General features: G+C 40.1%; 1 protein-coding gene across 1 annotated transcript in view; it reads left to right on the top strand.

Moving 5' to 3' along the window:
• The window catches only part of rbfox3a (RNA binding fox-1 homolog 3a), a gene marked incomplete in the record, with an annotated part of 614,011 nt that overhangs the window by 462,724 nt on the left and 132,153 nt on the right, over positions 1 to 19,134 (top strand). The window contains 1 exon segment of the mRNA XM_024272938.2: positions 9,949 to 10,058. Within this exon segment, the coding sequence (XP_024128706.1) occupies positions 9,949 to 10,058 (110 nt within the window).

Genomic DNA, 19,134 nt, shown 5'->3' with positions numbered 1-19,134 from the left:
GTTTTATTATAAGACACCAAACAATCCACAACAAATACAACCTACGAACAATGTAAGATCAGATGTAAGATCAGATGTAAGATCAGACGTAAGATCAGATGTAAGATCGGATGTAAGATCAGATGTAAGATCAGATTTAAGATCACATTTAAGATCAGATGTAAGATCAAATTTAAGATCAGATGTAAGATCAAATTTAAGATCAGATGTAAGATCAAATTTAAGATCAGATGTAAGATCAGATGTAAGATCAGATTTAAGATCAGATTTAAGATCAGATGTAAGATCACATTTAAGATCAGATGTAAGATCAGATGTAAGATCAGATTTAAGATCACATTTAAGATCAAATGAAGGATCAAATGTAAGATCAGATTTAAGATCAGATGTAAGATCAAATGTAAGATCAGATGTAAGATCAGATGTAAGATCACATTTAAGATCACATTTAAGATCACATTTAAGATCAGATGTAAGATCAGATGTCTGTTCCAGGGTTTCAGTTAGCCACGCCCACATCCTTAACATCAGGAGATCCCAGTCGGACTGATCCGGCCTCCGATTGTCCGTAATGATCCAATGATCCTCTATTCCCAGGTAGCAGCAGAGTTAGAAAGGTTGCTTTGAAAAATAATATAGTTCAAAAACTAATTAAGTAAATAGATTGATTCTTCTTTAATAAAGTAACTAGTTACAGTTAATACTTAATCCAAAAAGTAAATAAATTAGTAACTGAATGTTTCTTGAACAGAATGAACTAGTCATTAGAAAAGTAACTATTTTTATTACTTTAGACAAAATAAATTATTGTATCTCCAATTTGTCAAAGTTATTATTTGGATCAATTTTTCCAACATAAAAAGCAAAACAAACACGTACTTGTAATTAACCTTCAATATTAGTCACTTTTTACACACAGCAGAATGTGAATCCTGAACTTAGTTTTATATTTATACTAAGCAGGTAAAGATTATGAAGAAAATTTAACTTTATTACAGAAAATATCAGACCAAACAACTTTTATGTACGTGTATTTTGTTCATAAACTTATGATAAACAAAGTGTGTTTACCTCTGTGGACAGCTGGTCTGCTTCACAAATGTCTTTTCTGGCAAAGTTGGCTCTGATTGGCCACCATAAGACCTGCCTTAGCCGATCAGAATCCCTGATCCGGTTGTTGCCCCGCCCAGATTCCCTTCTGAAAATGCATTGTTTCAGATCAGCTGCTGTTTGGTAAATCAGTTCAAAGTAATAAACAGGAAAACTGTAACTAAAACAGAAACTGTAATCAGATTACTCTGTTACTGAAAAACGAACTTTGTTGCTCTAAAACAATCTCATTACAAACACTAGGGGGCAGTGTGCTGTCGTTTTGTTGGTTTAAGTCTTAAATCAAAGACAGAAGAAGAGCCAGAGGGCGCCATCTTCTTCTGTGGTTTATGGTTTGGAGTTTGGTTGTTGGTTAAACCAAATAAAAAACGTTTATTTACCTGACAGTAAATATGTAGTTAGTGACAAAAATTACAAAATAAAAAATGAAATGTATTAAAATAGGAAGACTGAACATTTCCTTCATGTCATCAGTAGATGAGCGCGGTGATGGCGGTTCTCTCGCCGGATTTTGACCTTCATCCAGAAGACCTTTGTGAGTCAGGGGAAGCAGAATGAGCCAGGTGTGCAGCGTTTAGCCCGATGTTCAAATCCTCGTTTTCAAAAACAGAATCTCTGCATTCTAACTTGATCCCATTTTCCTCCGCCTCTGTTTTATTCATACCACTACCCGTCTCCTCTCCAAACCGCCACGAGGCATGGCGGCAATTTACGGTACTTCTGAACACGTCCTTAACGGTACCGGCGTGCGTCCATCAGCGCCACAGTGAGCACAATTTTACGACTCAATTTGAATCCATACAAGCTTCATTCCCCACATTTTTTATGCATTGTGAGCTCAGCTGAGGCAGAAAATAATCTGGACGGCCCGGACCCGGCTCAAACAGGATAAAGCGCTGACAAATTTGGGTCCGGAGGAGTGGCGAGGACGGCGAGGAAGAGAGATTAAGAGCTACACCATTGTTTACCTCCCCTCTGAGGTGCAGAATACTCTGTCGTTTATAAATGTTGCTGCTGTTATTGGTTACCTCGCGCGCTTAAGGGGGAAGAGGAAGGGAAAATGAAAAAAACTTTGGGAAAGACCCAGGGGGGGGGGTTCGATACAACTTTAATAATGCGTAGCAGGAGCTAAATGAGCCATTCTGCGGTACTTTAAGACGTTTCCCCTCCACCCACCCCCCCTCGGTCTCAGGGCCTGAATTATTAAAAGTGTTGTTTTCCCTTATTGCATTGCAGCACTGTGCCTTTTTGCTAGAAATGAGCTGCTCATTCTGGAGCTGGAGCGCTCAGAGCCGACAACCTCCAACGGCAGAGCCGGGGGGGGGGGCTCGGAGCAACTTTAAATGACCACGCCGTTTCCCTCCACTCTGAAGGTTCTGCCAGAACCAGCGGTGGATGTCTGCAGAACCCTACGATTCTTAAAAAAGATGTCTGCCGTCGTTCCATGAAGTTACATCACTCACCCCCCCCATCAAAACCCCTCACAATTAAGGACCTAAAACGGGGTTTCAAAGGAGGTGACATCTCCTTTAGTGTTGAGTAACGAGTCCTCGTAAATATCCACTCATTATTTCAGCTCGGCTGTGCTGTATTTCCGCATGAATCAATTGTTTTTCAAATGAATGCACCCAAAGGCTCTCAGCTTTTCCTCATTAATTAAACTCAAGTCATTTCATCTGCGGTTCAGGTCTACAATTAATAGATTTGTTGGGGGGGGGGTCAGGACAGTTGTGAAGGGGAAGCCATGTTTATGAGGGCGGGGCTTTTCCTCGTGGAGCGGATCTCTGGTTCGGTTCGGTTCAGTGTGAACTCATCCAGACTTCCTGTAGTCCAGAAATGAACAACTGAATTCTGTGAAATCAGGAATCAGGAGCTGAAGGCTTCATTTTAATCAGATATTTGGGCTACATCCCTGGTTAGTGCTCTATGAAGGGGGTTCATCGTTTTTGGGGGGGTGTCCCATTCCACTAGTGCAAAATCCAGTTCCCTGGAAAAATCCCAGAAGTCTTTGCAAAAAAAACAGTGTGGATCGATGCTCACTTGACTAATGTATATAAAACACGATTCATTGAATTAAAAAAAAGTTTTTTATCTTCAGAACACTGGATTTGTAATTATCGTCTTCATAAAGTATCATCTTTACTAGGTTTTTAATTTGGCAAAAATATGACGTCATGTTTGTCTTTTAAAAAATAAGTCATGAGGATGTTGCTTTAAAGGCCTTGAAATCCAGGACACTGGAAAGTCCTGGATTTTAGGGATGATTCAGTCAGAGCTGGAGTTTGAGCCGCAGATCCTTAGAAAGACTTAAAGCGACTTAAATGTAATTTAAAGTATTATAAAGCAGTTAAATGTCTTAAATGTTTTCTTGTCATATGACTTCCTGTTGCTAAGAAAATTTCCAGGATGTGTTTTGTCATGAAAACGTGACTAAAGCTAATTAGCTAATTAGCTGATGCTCGTCAGTGCGGTAAAACGAGCAATGGCTTGAAAATAAGGAGGACTTGTGGTGATTAAACCGGTTCTCTATGACGCTGACAGGACAGTAAGACATTTAAAGACCCACTCTGATGTGTTAGCATGTTTTTGTAGCATTTTTCTAATGACGGAGGACAAATATAAAGAAAATTAAGATTAAAATTACATTTCTGAGTATTTCTTTTTTCAAATCACTGTGAATCAGGAGCAGACAAAAAATGTCATCTTACAAAGATCATATTTGTGATGGGCGGAGCCACAAGCTCCTTGCTCCACCCCATTCTGATGCATCCACTTGCAGACCAATAGATCCATGAACGTCTTTGTTTTCCTCATCTGAGCTGGAATCTGGATCCAACTGTACGTCTGGAAAGCTCTGATATTGCTGCCAGTTTTGTTACATCGCTAATGGTTGTTTAAGGTGTGAGGGGCTGTAAGCTAGTGGGAGACAGTGTAAACAAAGGACTCTCAGCAACGGGTTGAAGGGTTACTAAGCACCAACAATTGAGGGGAACCTGGTGACAGACAAGATGGCGCCCAACATTTATTAGCCATAAGCAGAAATTCCACAAGATTTCAGAGTTTTAGCATCTTTTTATTAAAACTTGTTGATGTGAATAAACGGTTTAGCATGCAAAATGAGCTTGAAATATGGAAAAAAGCAATAAAATTGTCTAGATTTGTAAAACTGTTAACCCTTTTACACTGAAACTTTAGCTCCAAGGTTACATTCCTTCAAGTTCTGTAACTTTTCAACCTCTAACACGTTCAAAGTGAATCAGCTAATTCTGTCAAAAGCAGATTTGCTCCAGAATGCAATACTCAATATGAGTAACTTGTTTTATATCGGTGAAAAGCCGCTTTTCTTTGGATCAGCTGATTCACGTTGATCGTGTAAGAAGATATGATATGTCGAAGGCCATAGTAGGTTTCGATAGACGTCTCCAGCGTTAGAGGTTTAGCTTAAAATGGAAAACATGTAACTGTTGGGGTTAAATGAGTCTTTTTCGACCAAAAAAGAACAAAAAGTGTTTTTTGAGTGAACAGGGGAGGAATGAGGCGTGAACTTCCTGTTCTGGACTTCAGGTTCCAGCTGATGTCTGCAAGCAGATTTTCTTGCAACTCAGATATGAATTTCTGATAAAATCCTGCTTCTCTGCAGAAACTCAGTCCAGAAAACCACACAAGTCTCTTGATTTTGGTAAAAACCACATAATCATAATTGAAAGACCTCAAGGAACACTTTGAAAATAGATCAGCAGAAGATGATCAGAGTTGAACTTTGGACAATGAGGATCAAGCTTGAATTGCATGTGTAGACGGAAAACTGCGTCTGTTGGTTTAAATAGCACAACTCACTTGTGAAGTGCATAGAATTTTTTTTTCTTTTTTTTTTTATAAATTACACTTGCATTTACATAGATTTAAAAATTAAAATGTCTTAAAATATGTTCATGATACACAAACTTTAGATATGTTTAGATGACCTCTGACCTACTCCAGTTCAAAGATCATTTTGTAAAAAATGCTGCAGATTCCGTCATTAGTTCAAAATGTAACTAGATTTGTTTAAAAATATGTAAGTTGATTTTTCTTTAACATTACATTGTGGATAAACATGATACAACACAGTGAAAATGGGAGATTTTTCCATGAAATGTAAGTGATCATCTGAAAATTTAACAATTTCTGAAATGAATAAGAGGCTAAATATAGATATCTGTTTTTGAGCTTGTTGATATTGTTAGTAATTATGATGAAAAATTAGCGTCTTTACATAGAGGAGTATCTATATTTATTATTAATATTGTATAACTACGCAAAATGTGTTATTTGAAACTGGTAGCCCTTCGTATGACTCGGTACCATGAAGTAGCTCTCAGGTCCTGAGAGGTTGGTGACCCTGGTCTTAAGTCAGATTTAAATGAGACGTGTGTAAATCTTTGGACACCCTGTACTCGATAGAGGCCTGTTTTGGTGGGTGGACTCAGAAAAACTGTGTTCAACCCAAAAATCGCCCATTTTTGGAAAATTGTTATGGTGGGCGGAGCTAACTGTACAGCTCTTCATCCCATTTTAAGCTTCATTTTCACCTTATTAGATATGAGTTTAATCAAACTAAGATTTTCCTAAAAACAGCAATCTCCGTCTATCAAACCCAAAATGTTATTTTTATTTCATTTTTTATTTCATTTCATTTTTAGCCCAAAACTGCTTTTTTGTTTTAATTGTACAAATGCATCATTTTATCAATAAAAGGGGCATTTTTGTTCATTTTTCTTAACTAGTTTTGAAAAAATATTTTTTTACCAAAGAAAACTAGAACGAAAATTTGAAAAAGAAATCCGTTTTGAATGGACTGTGAAGTGGATTCAGACGGATGCGGTGTCTCCCGGCTCCAGTCCCAGTTCTCCTGGTACCATCCGTCCAGTGGACTCAGGGTTTTGGCTGAAACCGAGTCCAGCTGCCGTCCAGCCTCTCACCCTTTGACCTGATGCCTCCTCCTCCGTCACAATTCTCCTCTTCTTTACAATAAACTCCATAAAACCGTGAACTTTAAAGATGTGGAATATTTCATCAGCAGATTTAATCCTGAAATAAAATAAAATCCAGGTTAGCAGCAACAGCCTTGGAGTCTGCGCCCAAATAAACCTGGCAGCCTTGACTTTCAGCCAAAAGAAAAATTGAACCAGACTCAACTAGGCGTCAGTGGTTTAATAAAACAATACTTTGTCCTTCCCTCCCGCTGCTCCTGCAGGTTCTGTACGTTCCCGTCTTCCACACCTGCAGTTAAACGTTCTCAAACACCAGAAAGACAAAAAAAATCAGAAGTTGAGGGTAATGTAAAGTATACACTGCAGGTTGCATTCCTCCACCCCTCCCTGCAAGCCCCCCCCCTGCACTCACACACACTTTAATCACACAATTAATAATTAATCAGAGGCTGGGCTCAATGCTGTCAAGTGTGCAGATGAGAGAACACCCAACTGCTGAGAGGGGCCATAAAAAAGCAGGATTAACAGCCAAAAGAAGCCGTATCAAGCGCTCATCGCCAACCGCTAAGCAACATGTCACCGCTCGCACTCGATTTTATTAAATGGGAGAAAAATACAGATGCTCCAGCGGCAGCAGCACATCCAGCCCAATGCATTTTTAATAACCCAGTGCAGATAAATAAATAAATAAGTAAATAAAAGCCCACTGGCTCTCCGGTTCTGCAGAGTTTGTGAGGGGGAAAATGAAGCTGTCTCTTTTATGTGACATTTTCTACATGCAAATATGGAAAATTTGATTACGTGCTCGATCCGCCGCGTGTAAACACCATTAATAACAGCGTAACAAAGTGGTTGTAGGAGAATAGGTCGAGATGAGTCCGTACGGTTGGCTCCGTGCTCCACCCACTGGGGGGAGGGGGTGGTTGATCATTTTGATTCCCTCTGATGTGGTAAATCATTTGGAGGTGAAGGGTTTGGCGGCGCCGCCTTTACCCGCCTGTGACTACGACACACGACCTCCTTCTGCTGCGTCAGTCGCCGTAACCTCCGACTGCAAGGAAAAATGGCGTGCACTTATGGCGGATGTGCTGCCGGTGTCGTGGGCGTCTCTCGCCGTGCGACCTGACAAGGCCCGCCCCGATCTGCATTCAATAAAATGATGGTAGCTGCAGGAGCTCATTGACTCCCTTTCTCCGTCTGTATCATGCTCCTTATCTGCCCCCCCCACCAAGGCGAAAGTCTTTGGTGGTGGGGGGGTCGAACTGCAGATAGCAACAGCAGCAGAGCAATCGCAGCAAAGCAATGCCCCCCACGCCTGGCCCATTAATAACAGTAATACGCACACGGCGCCCGAGCCTGCACCGCCGAAAGCAGCACTGACACTTTAATGGGCATTTTTTACTTTTGTTTTTAAATAATGCATGTGCTGCTTGTCAGCACTGCTTCCCTCCACCCCTGGTGAGCCTTTGCAGCATTCCTTTGTGCAGAAATTACAGCGGAGACCTGTGTTCTCGGGCCGCCTGCTACACAAGCTGCATTCATCACGTACGCGGGGACGGCGGCGGGCACTACATCACACTCCTGGGGTCACGCCTGTGCGCCCGGCCCGACCCAGCTCATTCACTGTCTTTGCAAAGCGGGGGAGGCTTTCACGAACGGGTCCTGGGACGGGGAGAACCTCCAGAACCGGAGCGGCTCCAGCAGTCAAAGATCAAACAGCTGTTTTCTGTGTACAACAGGAGCTGAACTCCTCAAAGGGCTCCGGCTGTAATTAGCTCGTTAGCGCTGCGGCGTGTTTACTGTTGTCGTCGGAAAGGTCAGGTGATGCAAATTTCAAAGCCGGGCCAAAACTCTGACCCCGCAGAAGTGCGAGCAGCGACCTGCGAGCCAGGCGCTCCTCCAGCAGGTGAGGCGAAGCTTTTCCTGTGGATCAGAGGCAGGAGGATCTTCATCACCTCACTGATGATGAACATCTTTGTTCCCGTACTTCAAAAAAGGCCCCATGAAGCTTCAGACATTTCCATGGCAACCACCATAACCAGTCAGGAGTGAGCTTGGTATTTTGGCTTCTTTTAGCCAAGGGGGAGGGGCCACACAGTCCAGTTCTCACTTATACAGTCAATGGTAGGGGTATATGGTTTCGAAATGATATTTACCACAAGACGTATCATGTCGGGAACCATGTATTGCAATATGATATGATAGTGATACACAGTTATCAATAGATGTATCGCGATACATATGATATCAGGAACCATGTATCACAACATAATATATATCGCAATACATCCCAAGTCTTTACGGAACAATTTTTTTTAATTTTTTTTTTATTATGACTTTTGAAAAAAAAACCTGAATATTTTGTGATTATCAAATTGTAAAATTGTAATATTCGTTTTATTTAACGATCACAGCTCTAAGCCCTGCATCTGTATGTTATCTATAAGTTGTTTTTAGCCACAAATTCATAGAGCTTTTCTTTTGGTACATTAAGAAATATTTGTTCATATAGGGAACAGTCAGTATTGTCTGATTTCTACAACAAATTATTTTCAGTATAAGAAAAAAAATAGTAGATGTGCTGTGACCAGTAAAGTTCTAAATATATGATTGAGGAATTAGTGCGGTTTATTTTGAATGTTACTGAATCTAACCTCTCCAGTACTAGCGGTCAAATCGATTTTTTTCACCCCTAGTAAATGGTTTTTATACTGAAGGCTCTTAATTCTTAGTTCTGACTTGCAAAAAAAGTTTTTAATATTCTTCTGTGCTGAAAAACTGTTTTTAATTAGACAAAAAAGTTTCCTCTGAAGTAAAAACAAAGAATTATGGACTATAGTCACTTCAGGATCGTGTTTTTGTTTACAAATCAGACAAAAACGTTTTTTCTAATCTGTTTTATTTGTACGTTCAGTCAGAGCTTCAACGCCTCCTTTTCTGAATTTATGTCCACTTACATAAAATCCAATTCTTGACCATTTTTCACTAAAGTGATGGTACAGACAGTGGATTCCTGGACTAAATGATGCATATAGAATTAGTGACATGAAGGAGTTGATGCTTTAAGAGAGGAAGAAGTCCAGAGATGAAGCGTGTTACTATTGGTTCATGGAGAAGGAAAGTGATTTAAAACTCAGATCTTAAGGTTTTGTCCAAATCCAAATAGTAGGATTTGGGTTCTGATGCTGTGTGAAAGCTGATACATCCGGACCGACATCCGGACCTGCATCTGCACGCCGATTCTTAAACTACCAAACGTTTTGACGTTGCAGGTTTTTTTTTGTGATAAACGGAAGAGAAAAGTAAATAAATATTGTTTATTGTTGATTCCAAAAGGTTTCATTGATCTGGACTTCCTGAAAACATCAGCAGTGATGAAATCTGCGTCTTCCTCGTGAAAGAGGCCGAGGAAGATCTGCATTTTTAAAGGTAGTCTCCTTCCATCTTCTGGACGGGTTTGCAGCAGGCTTCCCTTGAAGCTCTCGGGCGGCGACGCCGATCTGGAAGTGATCCCACATGTTAACAGGATTGATGTCACGTTTGAGATCTCTGCTGCTGCTGCGACAGCTCTTTGGTCTGAGCAGAAAGGGTTTAGAGACATCACACGAGCTGTCAGAGGGTTTCTGGGTTTGTAGCGGAATCAAACCTGGAATGAGATTGTTTGCTCTTCTGCCTAAGCTCTGCTCCTTTATTGATTCCAAGCAGCCCATCTATGTGTATTTGTCACTACATGTAAGGTCAATAAACAGCTCAAATCAATATTTATAACAATCAATGGTGCATTCCGTATTATTTCCCTTCCTGCACAGCGATTTCCTCTGATTGAGTTTGCTGCACTGACTTTGCCGCCTTCGTGTCCCCGCAGGAAACACGCTGTGTAAGTCAGGAAGCATTGCTGTCTTCGGGAACGTGGTGTACAGCGGACTGCTGAACGATCACCTCTGGCATCTGGGAGTGCCCCTCTTCACGAGACTGGTGAGTCTCCTCTCCTCACGCCCCAAATGAGGCGCTCATGAAGCTCCTCCTCCTGAGCGGGACACCCGTCCCCATCGATGTTTGTATTGATTCATATGTCGCTGCAGCTGTCATTTATCAGTCAGGAATTAGTGTTGATTGGTGCACAAGGGTTGCATATAATTGGGTTACATTAAACAGATAATTCGGCTGATCTCATTAATGTGTGATGTGAAGGCTTGTTTGATTATCAATTAATGTCAAGCGGAGATGCAGGAGGCGGTTTGGGCTCCGGTCGGGTTTGCTTGGTGCTCCTCCGAGTTCAGAGTCATGGAGGAGGAGGAGAGGCAGAGATGTGATGGGAAGACGCTCGGATGAAGCGAAACAACGAAACTGGAGAACCAGACGAGCTTCTCTGAAAAATCTCAACTTTTCTCAGAACAAAAATACATAAATGATTGAAGCTTTCAGAGGTAAACTGTCCGCCCAGAGGTCAGTGAGCTGAACATTTAAGAGCAAACTCAACCTGAAATTAAAAGACGAGTTTTAGTGTTTAAAAAAAAATAGACCAAACAACACAATAATAAATATATATTTAATTAACACCAATCATTTGACTTATGATTGAAAAAAAAGGTTTTTTTTTTTAAAGGAAATCTCTCAGAAAACGTCAGAACATTTATGGTTTAAAAGATTCATTCATTTCTATTCTTCATCACAAACACTGAAGCCGTTTGATAAATTAGATCCGTAATCTGATTTCTTAGAACTTCTGGAAAACAAAGGCTTTTACTGTAATTTTAGATTTTAATAAAATGACTTAAACAGTAAATGTTCTTATTCTGGATTGGATGAAAAGTGTGGTGACTTCCTCAGTTTGTGTCTTTTTTATCAGTCATCCTTTTTAAAATCTAAATATTAAATAAAGGTTTGTTTGGCCTACATTTCCCCACACAGTATAAAACATGATCACTGCTTTCTAAATGTTTATTATCAAAACATCATGAGGGGATATTTTTCTCTGTGAACAATCCCGTCAGATTCTCACAAAAATGTTGATCAGAAGTTTCATTTTTCAGGCATAAAAACAAAATAAATCACATTTTTTTCTTTAATTAAATACTTTTCAAAAATAAGAGCTGCTGTTTGTAACATTTGAATCCATTTAGTGTCCAACATTTCCTGTTTTTATAAAAAAATAAAATAACAAAACATTTTTGCAAACAAAACAACAACAAATCTTTTAAGGAAATTAAACGCTAATGAAAAACATATGTAGATCTTAGACCTCAGATTGTAACAGTAACCAGGACGGGCTCCAGCAACCCCCCGGCGCCAGCGGATGAAGAAAACAGCAGGAAGTTCAGAACGCTCACATCCGTCAGCCATATTGGATTTGCATTCTACCTGCTGATGACCAAGTCACTGAAATCGTCACGTGACCAAAGCCGAGGCTCTGATTGGTTGACATGATGCGTCAACATTCAATTCAGTTCATTTTTCTGTCCAGCCCAATTTCACATCACATAAAGTCAGTCATAAAAATAAACAGTAGCTGGTTGCTAACATGAACTAAGTTCACCTGGTGTCCCCGACCTTAGACCTTCCTTCACGGTGAGGAAAAACTCCTAAAATAAAAACAATTTTAGAGAAAAAATAAGGAACGTCCAGATGAAGGAGGGATCCTCTCCAGGATAGACGGATAAACATTTCCAAAGTTCAGATTTTTTAACTCTGAAAAGACAGTCAATCTAATTTATGAATGTGTGTTCCTGTTGCATTCTGTCTTGGAAATGTAATTTAGCTAAAAAAACAAAAACAAAAGAACAATTCCTTACTGTCACTAGCAAACTCTCAGATCCTGCAGAGAAAAACTCCTGAAGTCTCTGAGTTTGACTGTAAATAGAAGACACACAAACAAGAGAGCTCCACAACACAACAACACACACAATGACACACACAACAACACTCACAACAACACTCACAACAACACTCACAACAACACACACATAAACACACACAACAACACTCACAACAACACACACAACAACACTCACAACAACACTCACAACAACACACACATAAACACACACAACAACACACACAACAACACACACAACAACACACACATCTCTTTGTTCTCAGTTTGATCAAACTTTTTGACATTACGTTTCATGTTGACTATAAGTGTGTATCCAGAATGGACACATTTGGTTTGCTGAAAGTGAACCAGAGTTCATTTCTCCTGATAATCTGGAACAAATTTCACTCTGAAAACATCTAAGTGGACTCCGGTCCAGGACCAGGAGCTGCTCTCGGTTCTAGCTCCAGTTCGTTTTGAGTTTCCTCGGTCTGAAGAGACTCCATGCTCGAAGTGGAACTACTGGACCAAAATGGCCGCCATAGACAGGAATTATGGGATGTAAACGGAGCAGTAGAGCAACAGTAAGACACATCAGCTCATTGAAATGTCTTTGGATGAATGCAGGCTCATTAAAACAACACTGACGTGATCCACATCGCTTCTTACTGTTTTCCCAACAATCTAAATGTCGTAAACACTTATCGTACCTTCTTAGCCGCCGTCTCCTCAGTAACCGTCTCGCAGCTCGTCTCCACCATAGCAAAGCAGCAGTAAAAACTGTTGATCCTGACGTTGATACAGACGATTGATCAGAGAAATATAAAGTTTAGATCAGTGAAATATCCTGACGAGGACCGCAAATTGTAAACTTCCAATATTCTTTCTCTTGTCGCTTTGCCCCGCCCTCATAATTCCTGGCCAATGACTGAAGAGATGTTTAGTCACACGGTTTGTTTACAAGCTTTGGTTCAAACAGAAATGTTTGGTTTATGGCAGACTGAATACAGACTAAAGGAGTTTCTTCAGTTAAATAAACAGAAACGTTACCAAAAGTAGCTGATGGAGGATGTAAATGAAGAGAAAAACCTAAAATATTTTATGAATATTCTTAAAAAGAACCAAAAAACAGACAATACTCATCAACAAGCCTACAAATATGAATGTATCCAGAAGATCAACCCTTAGATTACTAAATAACCCTAAAAAGAAGTAAATGAATCTACTCCATATGAATACAAAACCTCATTAATAATAAAAAAGACAGAAACTGACAAATGTTAAGTGTATTATGAAGGTTTTCAGTCATTTTTATCTGTTGATTTCTCACGGTTGAGTCTAGTCTGGAGTTAGACGTCAACAGAACAGCAGTTCATAAAAAAAAAAGATAAAAAGACTTAAAATGTCAAAGTAAGTTTTAAAAAAATCAAATGTATATGTATAAATATCAGTATAACGTTCAAATCATGAACTTGTGTGAAGTAAAAAACCTTCATAATTATTTATTATTTTTTGTCTCATTTTAGTTACACACTTTTTAAAAACTTTCTCACAATAACATTTTAAAGGAAGTCGGTGCAGAATCGGCCTCGTTCTAATAGATGTGCTCCCTCGTGTCAAAAACTAAGAATAGCGCTACAGCGAAGCTTTAGTGGGATTGTAGCCTGGACACCTCAGCTCTGGTTATGGCACAGAATAGCAATTATAACTTTAAAAGGTTTTATTTACTTTATTTCTCCTGTTGCATGAACAGAGGAGTGATGTTAGAGTGCAGATTCAAACTGAAACATTTCTGGGTTTCATTTTTTCTGCACACAGGTGACCTGATGACTAAAACCCAAATGTCTACAAGAGAAAAACAAATGTTTCTGCATTTGATTTGGACTTTAAAATATTTGTTTAAAATTAGGATGGAAAAGAATCGTAATTTAGCTTCTAAATAATGTCACCAATCTTTATCATTATGTGACTTTTGTGATGTTTGTAACAAAAAATGATTTACATATAATGAGAAAGAGGAACAACAAATGAATCACACTGCACCAAACAGAAGCACAGAGAACGAAATAAAATAAAGAATAGAGTAGAGGTAAATGAGAATAGAGAACAGAACCCCAGAGCTGATGTGGATAAAAACGATGATAGAAAATCGAACATTTTTAGCCTATCAATATTAATCTAGATCAAAGGTCTCCAACCTGATCTACACGTGTCTCTTTCATCTCTCCATGGAGGATCCTCAGCCAAACATAAACTTAGTCATGGAGACTGCTGACCCAGCATGCCGACCCTCTGAGTCGGCAAATAAACAAAGTCCACAAACTAAGACTACCAAGGTCCCATCCAAACTAAAATAACAAAACCCAGCAGTGTAAGACTCATCAGCCAACTTGAATAGAGAAATACCTTCATTTTAAAAAAAAAAAAGAAAGCTAATTTAGGTTTGTCTTTAATTAAATTAGAAAACGTGAAACAAATAACTTTTTTCTTTAATTATATTTTAGGCTAAAACATGAAATGAAAAGATCCAGGATCATGGACAGCAACAGGATCAGTGAGCTGCAGGTTCTGGTTCTGAACAGAACCAGAGTTCAAAGCAGATCTGAAGAATAAGAGGGGAACCTGAAAAACAAGAGAAATCCTCCTGAAGTTGTGTAGCTGGCATAAATGTGATGGTCTGGTAGACGTCTTGCAGCTCCCGCTGTGATGCATCATGGGGCTTGTAGGTTGAATCGGAACAGACTTGAACTCGTGGGCCAAGCTGCTCCGCTCGCAGCTTTCTTGCTAAGTTGGCTGGAACTGATTTATGAATTATGCTTCCTCTGAGTTGTGAATCCGTCAAAAGTTCTGTAATTTTCACAAAAAAACAAAAGAAAGAAGAAACAAACTTTCCACCGGGCGCAGAGCCTCGTGATTCCGTCTCCAGAGTCTGAAGTTCTTCTGCATCCGAAGTGATCCAGTAAAACAACCATGTTAGCGTTTTTACAAACCAGGAGAACTTTTACCATTTCTTTAAAAAGCGCTCCAGCAGTTTCCGTCGCCACGGCAGCAGAGCCGGCGGAGGCTGCAGGAGGAGCGGCTCAGAGTAAAGGTGTGACAGAGAGGTGGGGGGGTCGCGCCGCTCTCCTGCGGCTGGCGCGCCGGGCCGGCCCAGCGGTGGGATCGGCGTGACACACTGCACAGCCCCTAATTACTGCACAGGCCTGCCAGTTGGTACCCTTAGGCCAGCTCTGACTGCTCAATGCCAGGATGTAAACACTGCATTATTAACAGGACATACAGTCTGAGCCGGGCTCTGTTTAATGGACTCTTTGTATGTCTACACGGAGGCATTACTGTGGAGGCAGTCCTGATGCCCGCACTCTTACCGGGAATTTATTCTCACCGACAGCGAGCTCCAGAACCACCAGATGGGCGATTTGCTGCATACAGTGTGATGTATGCTTACAAATGATGTTTAATGATATCTTCCAGGGATAGCAGCAAAACATTTCCATTTTCAAGGCTAAATATGCACGCTGTGTCAGAGAGCTGCAGGATTAAGTAACACCATTTTTCCCTCCCTGTCTTGTTATTTTATGCAAACGTATCGGCTGTCATGGCCGCCTCGGTGGTTCGGCCCCGTTTCCCAGGTTCCCCGGCGCTAACGGAAACAGATTTCTGGAGAATCAATCCAAAACCCGACTCAGGCGATGACGGACCTGAAAGCCTTCGTCAGTAGGAGGGCCGGTTTGAGTTTAGCTGTGTCAGCTCTGACTGTATGTGAGAACTGGACTGAGTGACTCCTCCCCCTTTGTGTACCAAACAGGAAGTACCTGCAGAATCCCCCAAATTACTCAGTCATTCTATTGGTCAGACTAACCATTTTGGCTCTGATTCCATGTTCTTTTATCATGATATTTTTCTGTAGTTCAACTGACCAATCAGATGCCTCAATAAAAGTAGGCGGAGCCTGCTGCCCCCTCTTCCAACATTCAAAACAATTGACTTCCAACAAGCTCTCTCCCTAAGGGTGAGAGTGGTTACCATAGAAACGCTGACTCAGACGGACTTGGACCAATCACTGCTTACCGGTGTCGTCTGGTTCCAACATGGCGGCGTCCATTTTGCAAAAAATGGCGACTGAATTGACTTCATTTGATTTGAGCTGGAAGTAAACCGTTTTCTGTGGAAGATGTCAAAACCACTCGCTCCAGTTCTCATCAATTAAACTAGAGATTGGAATAAGCCCCGCCCACTGTTGACCAGCATTTGTGTCCATGACCACTAAGGTGTTGCTGGTTTAAATCTGACTCAGCAGAAATGTTTTATATCATAAAGAACAGAAATCTATAGCTTGAAAGTCATTTTTTATAATAAATGTTATTTTAAATCTGCATGTTTTCCACCCAAAAAAAATAATAGAGTAAAGTAAATTATATAAATAAAATTGAATTGAAACTAAACATAAATCTTTGTTTTTTTCAACTAAATAAAAAAAATAATTTGTACTTTTTTGTGTAATTATTACTTTACACATCGTATGTATCGATAGAAAAGTGTCTATTGTGCCATTTCTCTTTTATCGTTTTTTATTTGTTTAATTTTATTACTAAATATTTGTGCAAAAATGTGTTTTCCTGAAACGTGAAACTGGTTAAAAAAACGTTTTTTTGTGACGATTTAGTTAGATGTTACTAGAAAAAATAAAGTCAGACAAAAATTAATTACATTTTTGTCCATTTTTTTAAAAGTAAATGAAAATATTCTTTATTGTGATATTTTGAATATATATTGTGATATAAAATAACTTATATCATGATATACAGTTTTTTTCTATATTTACCAGCACTAATCGTTTATTAATTCAATTGTTAATATTTTAATTTTTCGTTTGATATTTTCGTTTATTTACGTTAATTTTTACTTTTTAAGATTTAAATATTAAACAATGTTAACTTAACTTTTGAACTGAACTTTGTAACTTTATTGTTTTTTGTTTTTGTGCAGAACTTTAACCGACTGAACGTTTGCGTGGCTGCAAACATCACAGAATACGTTAAAAGTTTAGAAAAATAAGATGCTTTCTCTGCTGAGTCACTTTTGACCCACAAAACTGCTGAGTCACTTTCTGTTTTGTACTTGTTTTAAAGAAACCCAACATTAACAAATCTTTATGTTTGTGTGTAAAAATGAGTCAAAATAAACTGAATCAATTCACATTTTCTGCTCATCAGTTTAGATGTTTGCAGGTGAATTTGTCTTTTACTTCCTGATGGATTATCAGTGCTAATCCAGTGAGATTATAATTTCAGTTTGTAAACAGAGGTGGAATCTGGTTCCTCAGTGTGAGGAGGGGGGGGGGGGCATCATGGCGTGTTCTCCTGATGTGATGGATGTCGCGTGGAAACGTCAATACCCACCTGTGGAGCTGATGGAGACGCATCAGAGCAGCGTGGAGCCGTAAAGCCGCTCGCTCCATAAAGTGGAGGAGGTGATGAGAGGATGGAGCGCCGACCCTTCCCGAGCTCCTCGGCAGCTGAGCCGGGCCGGGTCGGGCCGTTTGATGGATGAGGAGGAAACCTCAGCAGCCCCCCCCGGAGACCTCCAAACGAGGAGATCTGCTCCCTAAGCGAGAGGGCGGGATTATCATAAAACACAGAGGGTGGATCCAGAGTCGGGGAACCTAAGACGGATTTTAGGGCACGTGTCAAAGTCAAGGCCCGGGGGCCGGATCCGGCCCTCCAGATCATTTTATTTTATTGTTATTAATGACCTGATGTTATCTTAAACTCATTTCTAACTTGTATAATTTTGACAAAATATATTTTTATGGAGAGTAAAATATTGAAAGTTATTTAAGGTTTAAGTTGATTTATTCTGGAATATTGTTCCTGCCTTTTTATTATTCATAATTAGGTTAGAAAGTTACAGTTTTAAAAATTAACATTCTGATAGCTTTTTGGACTATTTTAGCATTTACTAAGGTTTTTAAAGATGTTTTGCATTGTAGCTCCTATTTTAGCAACATGCTAGCTGTTTTAGCTAATTTAGGCTTTTTAAAAAAGTTTATAGGCCATTTTGGCATTTAGCTAATATTTAGGCTACATGCTAGCTGTTTTGGCTGATTTAGACTTTTTGTCAGTATTTTAGGTTGTTTTGAAGTTAAGCCAACTGTTTTAGCTAACCTAAGTTTTTTGTTGTTTTTTTTAGGCTAATTCAGCATTTAGCTAATATTTTAGCTGGCTATTCACTTCAGCGTTTTTAGCCATCAATTTTAGCATTTTCAGCGGCCATATTTAGCTTACATTATTCACACTAGCATTATTCTATATATCTAGTTCATCATTATGTTAAAAAGTTACAGTTTTAAAGTCTTAAACATGTAGTTTTAGAGTGTTCCATAAATGTTGATCCTGTTTGGTCCACTATCTAAGGTGTGTTTTGGATTTTGGCCCCTGTGTGATTGAGTTTGACACCCCTGGTTTAGGAGAGTTCCTCCTCTCTGAGAGCTCTATAACGGATGGTGGAGTCTCTGGGGGCGGGGGGGGGAGTGGTGACAGGAAGTAGTGGACGCTGAAACTCCAGCAGATTTTATTCTTTGTTTCTCTAAATCCGTCCAACCCTAAAGTGCCCCCCCCCCCAGGTTATTTATGAGCAGGACTTGAAATAGACTTCAGAATTTGATAAAAGCGTGATCTTTAATCTGAGTTGCCTGAGAAGTGCATTTCATTTTTATTTCCCTTCAGAGATTGGGGGGGGGGGGGTTATCCACTCTGATTGCTAATGTAGATCCGTGCTGTTGTGGTGGACGCGCCGAAAACGGCGGGATCTGTCGGCTGAAGCCCGGCTTCCTTCCTTCAGGTTTGTGAATCAAAGCGGTGATAAATGGGAGATGACAGTCCCGCCGTCCGAATGAGGCCCCTCGTGCATCAACTCACTCACAGCCAGCTGCAAATCTAACTCTGCTCCTTATGTGGCAATTACCGATGGGTAACATAACCTGAATCTATCTGCTCCGTTCATTACCGCCACGGCGCTCTCCGCGGCGGGCAAATGTTCTTTAGGATCCTACGGCAAATTAGCTCATCCCCCAGGACGCCTTTTATTGGACGATCCTGCGCCAGAGGATGCCGCAAAACCGCCAGAGCCCTCCGCAGCCGGCCCGGCCGCCACGGGGTTAATATTTTAAAAGCGCCAGCTCCCAGTCGTGTATTGATGATATGTTTTGAAAATTGCTGAGGCAGGCTCATTGTT

This window comes from Oryzias melastigma, linkage group LG8, assembly GCF_002922805.2.
Source record: "Oryzias melastigma strain HK-1 linkage group LG8, ASM292280v2, whole genome shotgun sequence".
Lineage (NCBI taxonomy): Eukaryota > Metazoa > Chordata > Actinopteri > Beloniformes > Adrianichthyidae > Oryzias > Oryzias melastigma.
The sequence above is the reverse complement of the archived record's forward strand: the minus strand, read 5'-3'. Positions and strand labels throughout refer to the sequence as shown.